The sequence below is a fragment of the Strix aluco genome, chromosome 25 (assembly GCF_031877795.1).
Source record: "Strix aluco isolate bStrAlu1 chromosome 25, bStrAlu1.hap1, whole genome shotgun sequence".
NCBI lineage: Eukaryota > Metazoa > Chordata > Aves > Strigiformes > Strigidae > Strix > Strix aluco.
The window spans coordinates 2143810-2158275 of NC_133955.1; the positions used below are offsets into that span (position 1 = coordinate 2143810).

Sequence of the window (14466 nt, forward strand, 5' to 3'; positions counted from 1 at the left end):
CTTGGGGGGGGGTCTGGGTGATCGGGTGCAGGGCATGATTCATCTAATCAAATGAAAATGCCTCTTTAGGAGGATGTGTGCTGCTCCTGAGACTCTCCCAGCTGGATTGTCTGCATCTCTGTTTAGAGTCTGAAGTGATTAGCTTAGATGTAGTGTGTGTTTTGTAGCAGTCTCTGCTGTGTGGTTTTGAAGGGTGGGATTCAGCTGAACTTAGTTCCCAGCATGGGGAAAGAGCCAAAGTGATGTCTGAAACAAGTATTTCATGTGACTTTCCAATGTTCTGCAGTTGGCGTGAGTCTCTCTTTGGTTTTGTAGCATAGAAGTGTAAATTCCGTTGCTTCTAGTGCTTTACTTGTCAGACATGGGGCTTCTGTATCTAATATTCACTGGTGCTTGCATTGATTACAACCAGGGTGCGGCCAAAGTCCTGATTTTTCCTGTGGTGCAGCAGTTCACAGAGGCCTTTGTTCAGGCCCTGCAGATGCCTGACGGACCTACATCAGATAGCGGGTTTAAGATGGAAGTCTTAAAGGTAAGTCACTTAAGACTGAATAAATAAAGAATTGAATACCAATACACTGTCAGATGTGCTGGAAAACAGAGGAAACTTGAGCGTGTGTCACCTCTCCTAGTATTGCTCATGTTATGAATAGTGAAGTTTTTTGTCTCCCAGCACCGTACAACATTGAAATAAATTGTTTTGCCTGTACTGAACTCAAGATACCTATGATGAGATCCATAGGGATGTGTCCATAAATGATCCATAGGGATCAATCCATAGGATGATCTGTCCTTGTCATTCGCTGATCTAAGACATCTTGGAGGCATCTTGTTTGGACACCACACTCAGGAGTTAAAGATGCTGCAGAATTCTGCTGCAGTGAAGTTTTAAAAACTTATTATGTGCAGGTGCTTTTCTAGAACTTGCCTGCTCTTTAATGTTAAACTGTCTCTGCCAAAGAGATGTGGAAAGTCTTTGTATTCTCCTGGTTTCCTGGAGGAAGAAGATTGTAGTGCAGAGCTTTATGTGCATGTAGCTCAGCGTGTGGGGGCAAGAGTGCTGGTGTAGGTGTGGAGATCCCTTCAAGAGCTGGGAAAGCACGGGAGTTCTAGGGTGCACTGCCTGCAACATGGGAGAGAAAAGAAAAGCTTAAAAACATAAGTTGCAGAATCAAATCCAGATCTTTCGTTTGTTTGCACGTGTGCTGGGGTAAGCGAGACGTGGGTTGCAGTGAACAGGTTTCTGGAGATGGACGGCCTAGGCCCATTCAGCCACGTTCCCTGAAGAAAACCAGGAAGAGTTATTGAAGACAAGCATCAAAAGTTTTTCATAATGGCCAGCTTTGCTCTGGAGCCATGAAAATAAATGCTGGGAGGATGCTGTTGTGTTATACAAACTAGCAACTACGAAGATCTGTGTCATGGAACTTGTTTTCTTAGTCCTGTTAAAGGTGGCAGTACCCTGGTTATGGCATCCTGTCACTTCTCAGTAAGGGGTTGCAGATAATTGTACACTGGAAACAGCAGGAGCTTATTTCTTGCTGTGCAGCACCAGATGGGAGGGAGTTTGGGGTAGGATGTTGGCAAGTTTTGTTGAGAGAGTGTCTCTTGCTGGTTTTTTTAACTTTCCATTGGCTGTGCACTGGAATGCCCGGGACAGTAATATATAGGCACAGCAATATATAGGGACACTGGCAGGAAGGGGATACTCTGGGATACTCTGCAGGGTGTAATCTGGATTTGAACAGGCTGCAGCTCAAGAATGTCTGAATCTCTGATTCCAAATATATACATTTGGATGTTTAATGAATAGAAATAGTTTTCAGCCTACACAGAAAGCAGTTGTAATTGATAGTTTCACTCTAACCATAGACCAGTTCTTCTGTTCTTGTTACTTTCATACATTCTGCAGCCTTTTCATTATTTACTTAACAGCGTGTACTGGAATTGGAGTTATTTGTACTTGTATGTCTGCGCTGATACACAGCAGCAGTCTTTTGAAAGATGTGACAGGCTGGGAAGGTATTTGAGGAAATGTCATCATGTTCTTGCTCTGTTCCTTGTGTGTGGGCATCTGCTTTTGGCCACTGCTAGGTAGGTGCAATAAAAGAGGATTTCGGTCTGAATACACTATTGTATGTTGGCTGGCATTGATGGCAGCAGAAAATCAGTATGGATTTAAATGGTAAATTCAGAGATCTGCTGCTGACAAGTGGTTTGTAGGAGGCTTTTTGTGAAGAGTGTTCTGGCTGTTGACTGAGGGCAATTCATGATTTTGTCACTTAGGGTTTCTAAGCTGATGATACCAATTTTCTAAGGGAAAAGGGATTCAGGTGAAAGACCCATAAATTGCCTTCCCTTCCAGAAAAGTGGATTTTATAGGCATTGTAATGCAGAAGTAAGAGACCTCAAGGGATTAGTTAAGCCAGCTCTACAGATGAGATCATTACAAGAACACCTTGAAATGCTGATGCAATGGAGGAGGGAATTGGGACTTTTTTTATAGTACATTTTCAACCAGATGCAAACTCAATCCTATTTTTTTTCCTTAATGAAGTGCTATGCAGCAAGTGACAGGAAGATTTTTTTTGTTTTTTTTCTTCCCTGTCTCTCGAGAGTTTTGTACTCCAAGGTTCGTGGAGTTCTCGGTGGAAATCGGAGGCAGCCCTGACCTAAAATGTCTTGCTTTCCATATAAGAACGTTATGCAGGACAGTGTCAAAAGCTTTAATGGATCATACTGAAGTGTACACATCTGCCTGATCCGCTAGGACAGGTATCCTGTTTAAGAGAGTAAGTAGGTTGGATCATATCATGGCGAACCACCGACTGTTAATTTGTCCCCATCTTTCCAAGTGTAGTTACAAGTTTAGAAGCGGTTATCAGCAGGGTAGTCAGTGCCTTTGACCCTTGGAGAAGATGGGAGGTTTGGCCACAACAAAAATGTTTTCAGCTGTGAGGATGAGAACAAAATACCAGTGGTGTTTTGTTGTTTTGATAGTTTAGCATGAATTAAACTGGTATCTCTGAGGATGGATGAGCTGGAAGTAAATGATTCTTGAATCCCAATCCCAGTGTTGTTGAACATGCCACTATTAACTGTTTTAAGAGAAACAGAGTGATTAAACATGACAGATAATAGAGTTAAGGCAAATTTCCTAGCAAGGGAATACAAATATGATGTACTTAGTATGCAGTAATTATATCGGGGCACCAATTAACCAACATTCTGAAGTATCTTACAGCTTTGCTGTAGTGCTTCTTTGCTTATGCTTAAAATCTGTTCTTTTGACACCTGTATATTAGGTGGGTCAGAGAACCTATGCTACATTTGTCCTGCTGTTGGAACAAAGAATTATTTATAAAAAGTAATTAATCATACCCTCTTTGTTCTTGGATGGAAGATAAGGTGGTAGCTGTGTCTTGGGGGCAAATTTCCTAAGTTTATGAGCAAAGTATATAACCCACACCTGCTGCACTCCTACTGAACGGTTAGCTTTAGTGTGCTCTCCTGCTGCTGGCTAGTGTATATTTTAAGCTTTTTATCCACAAATTTGGGGATTCCTTCTCTGTCTAAAGACACAAGTAGGAAGTGAAGCAATAAAAGGCTTTAATACCGAGTGACTTTAAGGAGATGCTGAGCAATTAGTCGAGATGCAGTTGGATGTTTGCTCGCGGAATAGCTGGAAGGGGTTTGGGAGCTCCCAGTGTTGCTCCCCCAGTGGTGATTTTGGTGTGTCTGTGCGGTGACTCAGGCTACAGGTGTGGCTGCAGTCGGTTATTGCCTGACTTGGCCATTAAACATCCTGCTTGGGGAGCAGCTTGACTTTGCTCTGAAGAGAGATGGATAAGGATTTTCTTGGAGGATTTAATATGTGGTGGAGCAGTATATGGGGGTAGGCAGAGGAGCAGATCTGTGAAGCAGTTCTTTTAGCTCAAACAAGCAGTGGGAACTGGCAGAATGAGAGGCCAGGGGTTGAAATACAACATTTGACAGGAGAGAGTGCTCTTTTTTTAATGACTTGTGCTGCAGGAAAGTGGTAAACTTGCAAATGCAGTCTTCTATTGTTAGAACTGCAGAACTGAAGAACTCTTACCACTCCAGCAACGCTTCCTGCAAGATTGTCTTGGCATATAGCTTAGAAAAACTTGCATGGGGTTCATAACCAGTGACATATGGAACAAGTCTCTTTAGATGTTACTGTGGCCATAGTAGAGGTGTTGAGTTTGCAGCAGTCCTGCAGATCAGGTTCAGATCCTCTGCCAGCACATTCATAAACTTATTTTTTTTCCAGAGGCTTCAACAGGTCTTTTCTGTAATACTTCTAGCACCTACCAGACTCGTTCTCAACCTTACGTATCTGGATTGCCTCTGGCTGCCTGCTCATCTCCAATACTGATATTAGAATGCTGGGGTTTTTTCTGGAAGGTGAATTAATATTTTTTTTAATTTCTGTTAGTGTACCCAATACTACAAACAAACAAACTGGACAAAGTGTTTCATATGGGGTAAGCAGCAACAAACTGATACCCATATGTTTTGTAGCAGCCAGCAGTCAGGTAGTTTGTGAGGGGCTCTTCTATATAAAATAAACAGAGCTGTGCCCCTGTGGGAGGAAGTGGTGTCTTAGGTGGAGTGAGCGTTCTCTGACTCTTGGAAGATCACAGAAGCTTTTTGGCAAGTGTCAGTGAAAGGGCTCCCATAAATCAGGGTGATTGGCTTTGTGAAACCCCAGGCACAAGCTCCTGTGGAGCTGCTGAGCTGCTCCCAAAGCAGCCCCTGTGTTGGGCTGGCACAGCTGCCTGCGTCTGCAGCTGAAATGGGCAAGAGAATTGGTCTGGGTGGGTGTTTTCTTCTGCAGCTGCTCCCTGGATGTGCAAATGGATGTGTTGTTTGCATGTGTAGGAAATAGGCTCTGGTCTGGTTTTACTTCATATTAGAGTTCATTTTCTGGGACAAGATAGCCTACAGGTGGTAATTGTATCCAGACAGTGCTGTGCGGTGACGTACTTCTGATTGGAGTCTACACCTTACCACCAAATTATTGCATTGTCTTTGTTTCCGGACTTGTACATCTTGTGTTACCCCTTTGCTTCCCTGCAAAAAGAGCAAATAGGAAGAGGGGTCTGTATGTCAGAGTTTGTGCAAGAGAGGGGACTGCCTGGTCAGGAGTGAGAGGAGGAGATGTTTGTGGCAGGAAGACACTGGCTTATCTCAATTGTTAATGAAACAGCAGCCTGTGAGTTGAGTGTTTGTTGATGGTTTTCCCCAGTTTCGCTTCTGATTGATGCTCTTTTTTTGTTCCAGGCTGTGACAGCACTTGTGAAAAACTATCCGAAGCACATGGTTTCGTCAATGCAGCAGATCCTGCCCATTGTCTGGAATACCCTTACGGAAAGTGCCGCCTTATATCCTTTGTGGTGGATGGTTTTAACTAGAATAGAACAAGACAACCTCTGTCTCATACACAGTAATGACCTAAACGTGGCTGAAGAGCATGGTGGGTGGAGTGGTCCGCTGTGACAGACAGAATATAGGCATCTGTGGTGTATATGTACCAAATATGTTACTGCAGTAGGCTCCATTAAATTTTTTTTTAGCTTAGAAGCCATATAATGAATGACGTGAGTGCCTGTGTTACACTGGCTGTAGAATTGCAGCTGATCTCTGCGTTGTTTCTGGTACCCTTTGGTGAAAACTGTCATCTTAAAAAGATGTCTAGTCACAATGTAAATACTCCCAGTAAAGGAGAATCTACAATATCTCTTGCTACAGCAGTACTAATGGCTGGTTACACTTGCTGCTGAAGTTGAAGTCAAGTTGCCTTTTGAATTTTATACCAGTCATTACTTCACTGCACAATCAGCCATGTCAGAGGTGTTCTGTTGGTAGTTTTCCCAGTGCTTGCAAACTGACAAGTCAAATCTTTCCATATTGTTAATCCAAAAGTTGCTTTTTTAGCTTTTTATGATGAGTAATTGTAGAACACTGAACCTTCTTGTAGCTTTTTCTGAATTTTTGGTACAAGCAGCAGAATTGGACAATGTGTTGTGATGATAACGTAAGGGTTGACTGAGCTTTTCCTCTGTAATTTAATAAGAATGGTGATTCTCCTAGAGACCACAGATCTAGACCTTTTTATATCAGAGCTGCTTGCGTAGTCTTGTGTTTTGCATATTGAGTGATAGGTTCTTGTAGAGTGAAAAGGGAGACTATGAAAGTGCTGGAGCAAGTAGTGGCTGTATAGTTTCAAGGTCAGCTGTTTTTTTTTTTTTGTTGGTGGTGTTTTTTTTAGACACCTGTTAAAATACAAGGAGCTGTTTGTTAAATTTTTGATGGTGTATTTCTCCCTCTCCTTGACTCCCACTGCAGTCCCGCTGGCAGCTGAGCTGACAAAATAGTTCTTTGTTTGCAAAAGGGGAGAGTCTTGTCCTTCCTTCCCTTGTGTTTGCTCTGACATTTGTTGGACCTTCAGTTTGCCATCCTCCTTCCTCTCCACCCCCAGGTTAGTTTTCTGCCACTCCCCGGGGTTGGAGGCTCGTGGAGAGGCCTGACAGGGAGCAGAGCCAGCACAAGGTAGCACGTGGGACCATGGGGTGGCTCTTTGCCCTTCGGCAGCAGTGAACTGTCGAATTGGCTCACTGTCCCCTGGAAAGAGTGAGTCTCAGTGGTTCTGTTCTTGCAAAGTTTTAACATAAATGAAGTTTCGGGTTGCCTTGGTGGATTTGGTTTAAGTTAATCAAATGATCTAAAGGATGTGCTGAAGTGATGTGGAAATGATCTTTGAAGTTGGCCAGTGTAAAAAACCAGGAGCTCCTGGGGCTTGTCTTTTCTCTGAAACACAGGACTGTGCATAAATTCAAAGATATTTTTAAGAAAGAAAACTTCCCTAGTTATCAGGAATTTTAAGATGGGAACAGATTAATTCCTAAATAAATGAAGTTCTTTAGAAACATGCATATTTACTTAACTCCATCCACTTATGTGAGAACAGAAGTAAATTACACAGAAGAGGTGGAGGACCCTGTGGATTCTGATGGTAAGAACTTGTTAAAGTGCACTTCTGCCTTCTCTTTTGAAGAGGAATGGGCTTACCTAATATTGTTGGCAAAACAGTGACTGAAATGCTGTAGATCCTGCTTAATTTATGGTGTTAGAACAGTCTCCACTTCTTTGTGAGTTACAGGTGATTGTAATCAATGAAGCTGCATAATTTAAGTTTTCTAGCAACTCAAGGAGGGAGTTCTGCAACAATTTTGAAATATAATAGGACAAAAGAAAACCAAACAGGTTTTAGGTTGAGCTTGATCAGTTTTAATGAGGGGTGTGTGGTGAGGTGGGAAAAGAGCAGAAAGTGATGAGGTCAGACATCTTCCTGGGGCTGCTGCTGCCCTTGCTAGTCCAGGAGTAAGAATAAACATTATCTCGTCAGACAAGCTAACAGTTTGTAATTATATTTGACACCCATTTATACCTTTCTGTATGTTAGCATATTCAGTCGTGGATTTTGTTTTCACTTTGGGCTTTCTGTTGACATATTCAGTCGTGTTCTTTTTTTTTTTCCCACTTACTTCTTTGTTCAGGTGAAGTATTGGGCTTTGAAAATCTAGTGTTCAGCATATTTGAATTTGTTCATGCCTTGTTGGAAAACAACAAATTTAAGAGCACAGTGAAGAAGGCTTTGCCAGAGCTGATCTATTACATCCTCCTTTATATGCAGATCACAGAGGAGCAGGTGAGCATGTTTGTCTTGTGTAGAAAGCAAATGAAATGAGAGATTTAAAGCAGCTGTTGTCCTAGGAAGAGTTTTAGTGCTTGGAGGCTGCTGTAATCTAATAGGCTGTTCTGTCACTTTGCCATATCAGGGGTTAGGGCAAGAGCATCCAAATGTTCCTAAATGGTGTAATGTGGACAGCAAATAACAGAATCGAAGAATGGTTTGTCTTGGAGGGGACCTTCAAAGATCATCTAGTCCAGCCCTGCTGCCATGGGCAGGGGCGTCTTTCACTGGATCAGGTTGCTCAAAGCCCCCTCCAGCCTGGTCTTGAACACTCTCAATGATGGGGCATCCACAGCTTCTCTGGGCAACGTATTTCAGTGTCACCCTCATAGTAAAGAATTTCTTCAATATATCTAATCTAAATCTACTCTCTTTCAGCTTAAAACTATTGCCCCTTGTTCTGTAACTATCTTTCATGTAAGCCCCCTTTATATATAGAAAGGTTGCAGTAGGGTCTCCCCAGAGTCTTCTCTTCTCCAAGCTGAACCAACCTCTACTCTCTCAAGCTTTCTTCCTGCATTCCTTCATGAAGTATTGTGCTCTGAAAATGGGGATTATCATGCTGAAAGGGGTAGCCCAGTTTCTGTGATAGTGAAAAGATTGTGCTAGTAGAGTGAAATAATTTGTACTGAAATTCTACATGGCTCCTGGCCTCCCAAGCCTGACAGCCATTGTCTTTTTGTTTAGGTAGGCATGCGTAAAAACAGGCGCCTCTGTTAAAGCTTCATCTGCTTCCCCCATTCCTCATCTATAAATTGTGTACCATTGATTCCAGGTCAGTCATTAGTTCTGTTAAATTCTAATCTCAAACGAAGAGCAGAAGAGCAAGATGAGTCCAGAACAGAGTGGGCCTCTTCTTTTCAAAGATTTCTCCGACAGAATATAAGAAAAATCAGTTGAAGATGATGACTTCTTATGGCAGAGAAAAATTCTGAAATTAGTTTTGCAAAGCTGAGATTACTCGGAACAGAAAAGCTCTCTTTTACCCTACCCTTGTCTCCTTTCTGTTTCAGATAAAAGTTTGGACCGCAAATCCACAACAGTTTGTGGAGGATGAAGACGATGATACTTTTTCCTACACAGTGAGGATTGCTGCACAGGATCTGTTGCTGGTATGAAATGTGTTCCACATTTAGATGCAACCAAAACAATAATAACAAATAATAAACCTAGCATCATGAAGGGCATTTGGAAAAAACGACAACTTTTAAAAGTCTATACAAATAAGCGTTTATCATTTCCTTCTGTGCAGGCTGTGGCTGCTGATTTCCAGAACGAGAGTGCAACTGCTTTGGCTGCAGCAGCCACAAGACATTTACAAGAAGCTGAGCAGGCTAAAAACAACGGTGCTGAGCACTGGTAAGGAGATGGGGCAGCAGGGAACGACACTGATACGAATGGCAAGTGCTCTTGCAGTATTGGGTGCAGCACTATTTAATCTTTTTTTTTCATGACATTGCTGCTGATGGACAAGGATGAAATTTGAGAACTCTGATTAGAAGACGAAAAAGGAAGTACAGCTGTTCTTGAGCCAGATGATGACATCTTTATGTGGAACACTTTCAGCAATTCCTAGCACAGGCTAGCTGTCCCCAGGCTCCCTCTCTCCAGACCCTGACTATTCCTTAAAACATACCCTTGGAAATGATAATTCGTTATACACAATCTGAAGAGAAATTGACAGTACTTTCACTTTGTGTTCAGTTAATTGAGCTCAAAATTTCAGCCATATCTTTCTTATTTTTTTACTTGATGTAAAGAAGAGATATAGGTGCTGTATGCAGATGTATGTGTTCAATTTTAGAACTTCAGAGTTGCAATTTTTAATGTTACTTTGAGGTAGGATGAGAAAGCTCAACTATGAGAGTACCTGGTTGCTGTTCCATAACTATTCTCTCTTGCTTTTACAATGCATTATTAGTTCAGTGTTTCTGTTTACTTTGAATATAAGTGTCAGAGTAGCCACTCTGTATAGTGAGCAGCACCTGAATGCCAGAGAAATTGGACGTTGAGTCCCCATCTGCCTTAATTGTGATAAGTTTTAAAGTAGGTTATTTGCTTCACAGATAAAACCAAGGAGAAGTGATATTTGCCCGTAACCCTATTTCATCGTAATTAACCAACTGTAATGCAAAAATAGACATTTTTAAACCTTTAATGTACTTCTGCACATAGAATCATCAAGCACGGCACAGCGGGAAGGTATAAGCCTTCATAGAAAAGCAATTTTTTTTTTGTTATGAGAACAAAATTGGTACAATTATTCAACCAGTATTATAGAAAGTCATTGAGAATACTTCCTATCCTGAGTGAGTTTCCAAGCCCTCAGCTTGCAGAGTTTTGCAAGTGTTCATTTCTTTCAGGGCCTTTTTAAATTCTGTGCTTTGGGATTAAGGAAATAGTTCTGATAGCTTAGACCAAAAAATCTTTATTTATTTATTGAGGTGATGGTGGTGGAAAAACCTAAAGGCATCTGAATTCTTTTGCAGGTGGAAAATACATGAAGCTTGTATGCTGGCCCTGGGTTCTGTGAAGTCCATTATTACAGACAGTGTGAAGAATGGTAGAATACATTTTGATATGCACGGCTTCCTGACAAATGTTGTTCTTGCAGACCTCAACCTTTCAGGTACGTTGGACCTTGCCATTACTCACAGTACTGCTGAGTGCCAGACCTTGGAAATCTCTTACAAACAGAAGTGTCTGATGAATCAGGTTGCTGTATGCTTGTGGTGGTGGGAAATGCAGCTGTGCACATTGTACATGTGTGTCGTGGTTTAAACCTGGCCGGCAGCCACTCACCTCCACCCCGGGGAATGGGGGAGAGAGTTGGAGGGGCAAGGATAGGGACATTCATAGATTGAGATAAAACAATTCAATAATTGAAATAAAATAAAATTCAAATAATAATGATAATAATAATAGTAATAATAGAAAATACAAATGAGTAACGCGCAATGCGATTGCTTATTACCCGCTGACTGATGCCCAGCCTGTTCCCAGCTGGTGATCCCAGAGAAGAGAGAATCCTGAAACCACGATCCCAGAAGCCAGAGTGAGCTTTCTGATCAACCCTCTCATCTATACACTGAGCATAATGTTATATATATGATATGGAGTAGTCCATTGGCCAGTTTAGGTCTTGCTGTGGCTGTGCTCCCTCCCAACTTCTTGTGTACCTGTGCACCAGCAGGACATGGGAAGTTGAAAAGTCCTTCATTTTTTGGCAACAACTAAAACCATCAATATAGTATCAACATTCTTCTTGTATCAAATCCCATACTGAATCCAAAACACAGCACTATTCTAGCTGCTAAGAAGGGAGAAAAAACAAATAGCTCTGTCCCAGCCAAAACCAGGACAATGTGAAAGGGCATAAATCTTATCTTGTGAGTTCACACGTGCTACCAGGTCTAACACAAGTCCCTTAAATGTGGGACACTGCTTTCGGCTGAAACTCACTGTTGGCTGGATGCTTGAGCCTGTAGGGCTTGGAGCTGGAAGGGCGACTGCTTGGGGAACTTGGTGGTAAATCGCTGTTCTGTCGTCTTGTATCCATTTCTGGGAAAGACACAGTAGTGTTTAACAGGCGTCAGGATTCCTGCAGCACCATACCCATTTTCGTTACGCTGACACTAGTCATAGTACATGAATTCAAATAATACTCCCAGCTGAGTGGGATCCTGTTATTGGGAACTCTGCAGGCTTCTGCTTTCTATGTTATCTTACATCAGTGTGCAAGAAAATCAAAGGAGTTGTGGAAAAGTCCTTGCAAATAATTAAAATTTGAGATGTTTAAGCCAATATGAGCATTATTGATGAGTCCACATTAGGTTGTGTCAGTGCAGAAAAATCAAATTGTTAGATGCTTTCATCAAAGAAACATTTATTTACCCTATTAGAAAGAAGGTTTTTTTCTTTTTTTGTTAATTTTGAATGAAGAAATAGTGTGCAAAGTGCAGTGTGCAATGCACGTAAAAACCAACCTCAGCTATTTACATATATTTACACACATTTACATATGTGGTATTGGGTTGTAAATGAGCTATTGTGCTCTAGAAATTGCTCCTGGAGTCAGTGTATAGGTAGTTCTCAGAGGATATCTGTTTAATGCTCAGTAATGGTAACAGGACAAAGAAGTCTTGGGTTTTATAATACTTGCTTAGAAAACAAAGCTTTTCTCTTTCTATACATCTTGCATGGAGTTTTTCGTGTCCTTATCTTAAAATTAATACTTGCAGGAGCCTAAATAATAGCAGTAAAGATGCGGAGAAATAGAGAGCATCATCTGTTTGAGGATAGCCTAAATAGATAAGGATACTTTTAGCCTGAAAAGACAGAAGGGTTAAGTGTGATAAAGATACCTCATACCTTGATAAGTGTAAAGAGGTGAGTAGATAATGAGTATTCACTGTTTCTCTGGTGGTGCTGCTGCTATTTGCTGCTGTTGGGGACAGAATATTGAGCTAGATGAATAGGAATTACTGAAAAAGCCTTCATTCTCTTCTTTTGCTTTTCTTCCAGTGATCAATAAAACATGTACTGCTGTATTGATGAACAAATTCAAGTGTAGCTAGTTGAGGGAAGAATTTTTTTTAAACAAATGAGAAATTATTCTTTGAAATAACTAAGAAAATAAACTGTATTCTGCCTATGAAAAAAATGATTTGAATGCCTACATACTTGTCGTCTGTGTTACATCTTACTGTTTTCCTACTGGGATGACAAGATTTTGGATAATGCATGGAAGCAGGTATAATTTTAAACTCATAAAATTTACTCTAAAAGCACTGAGTTCTTTTGTTTTGCTTCAGTGTCTCCTTTTCTCCTGGGCCGTGCTCTGTGGGCCGCCAGCCGTTTTACAGTGGCTATGTCTCCAGAACTAATCCAACAGTTCCTGCAAGCTACTGTCAGTGGTCTACATGAAACCCAGCCTCCTTCTGTCCGAATCTCAGCGGTTAGAGCTATCTGGGGGTAGGTAAACCCTAGGGATAGGTGTTATAAATTACACTTATAAAACTGGTATGTTAAAATATTAGTAACGTTTCTGTACAGGCTGTGGAAGTATTTGCTTTGAATAAAATCAATGTCAACTTAAAAAGTGTAAGCAAGCAGGTTCAAAATAGAATAACCCTAATGAGAAATATGAAATTGAGATTCAACGTTGGCTGTAGTAAAATGTTATAATGGGTACAGTCCCAAAGAGAAGCAGAACAAAGAAAATCATAAAGATGAAACCCAGATTACTCCTGTTCAGTCACAGAGGTGGCTGAATGGCATAATACAGGCTTGTGGAGCAAATCACAGCAATAAGCTACGTTTGAGGTTTTTTATCCTCTTTTTGCAAATAAGTTGGAAGAAGGAAAAAGGAAGATCTGTATTGGTTCTAAAGTGAAAAATGAACGTTACTGTAAAAACAAAAAACAACCAACCACAAAAAAACTTGCAAAAGCCCTATTCTTCCCCACTCTCTTCCCCCCCCCCAAAAAACACCTTGTCTTCTATTTGCACTGAAATGGTTTAATGGTTGGACTAGATGACCTTCAAGGTCTTTTCCAACCTAGATGATTCTGTGTGAAATGTTAATGAATAAAGGCAGAGACTTATGACTTAGTTATTCCTGATTCGTTTTATCATTCCCTAGCTCACTTGTGGAACATGGTAATTAAACACTTTGTAAGCTGTAAGTGTCTGTCTTGGACCACTTCTTTCCTCAAGGTTTATTTTCTCCATCGATGGGCAGTTCTTGAAAGAACTGTTACTAAGAGGTGGTAGAAGCATTCGACATCACTTGACTCAACTCTGTGTCTGTGAACCATCGGGGTAGAATGAGGAAGAAAAAAAGCTGAGCTGTTGAGAGATCAGGGAATAGTAGACTGGAGGGGAAAAGTCCTAGAGGGGTGAACTTAAGGAATAAGAATGGGTGGGCTGAGATAACCCCTTGTATATCATCTGGAGTTTAATGTATAAATCACTTTAATATATTATGTATATATTTTTGTATCACGAATTTCTTGTCTAGCTACTGTGACCAGCTGAAGATCTCTGAGAGCACCCATGTGTTGCAGCCTTTCCTTCCTAGCATTCTTGATGGACTGATCCACTTGGCAACTCAGTTCAGTTCGGAGGTCCTAAACCTGGTGATGGAGACGCTGTGCATTGTCTGTACGGTAGACCCAGCATTTACAGCAAGCGTGGAGAACAAAATCTGCCCCTTCACGATTGCAATATTTTTGAAGTACAGTAACGGTATGCATTCCAGTTACATTCTCAAAGTTTTTGTTACTGAATCCCAGTGCTGAAAACTTGATCATTGAATGAACATTGATTCATGTGGTAAAGCTAGAGGGGAAACTCGCTGCTTTGCCTGTTCAAAATAGTGGTAGTAAAAATTGAGATGTGTGTGTTAGTATGTTTGAGTAAATGGTGCTTTCTCTCTCCAGATCCAGTTGTTGCTTCTCTTGCCCAAGATATCTTTAAGGAGCTATCTCAGATAGAAGCCTGCCAGGGTCCAATGCAGATGAGGCTAATACCAACTCTTGTCAGCATCATGCAGGCCCCTGCTGACAAGATCCCGGCAGGGCTTTGTGCAGTAAGTGCTACAGTGGTACATGGTCTCAGCTGGAGGTGATTCCCTGTCCTTTAACGTATAGGGTGGCTGGTCTGCAGAGTAGAAAGGTTGCTTT

The 14466-nt window shown here is 41.3% G+C and overlaps 1 protein-coding gene across 2 annotated transcripts in view; it reads left to right on the forward strand.

The window, feature by feature from the left end:
* IPO9 (importin 9) overlaps positions 1-14466 on the forward strand; it is a 40248-nt gene that overhangs the window by 14341 nt on the left and 11441 nt on the right. For both annotated transcript variants that reach the window (XR_012626342.1, XM_074849977.1), the window contains exons 7-16: positions 413-532; positions 5308-5417; positions 6990-7039; positions 7584-7735; positions 8794-8892; positions 9033-9139; positions 10270-10409; positions 12595-12754; positions 13803-14029; positions 14224-14372. Coding sequence is in view for 1 of the 2 variants with exons in the window: in XM_074849977.1 (XP_074706078.1) it covers positions 413-532; positions 5308-5417; positions 6990-7039; positions 7584-7735; positions 8794-8892; positions 9033-9139; positions 10270-10409; positions 12595-12754; positions 13803-14029; positions 14224-14372 (1314 nt within the window). In the remaining variant the exon portion in view is untranslated. The remainder of the gene's footprint in view (positions 1-412; positions 533-5307; positions 5418-6989; positions 7040-7583; positions 7736-8793; positions 8893-9032; positions 9140-10269; positions 10410-12594; positions 12755-13802; positions 14030-14223; positions 14373-14466) is intronic.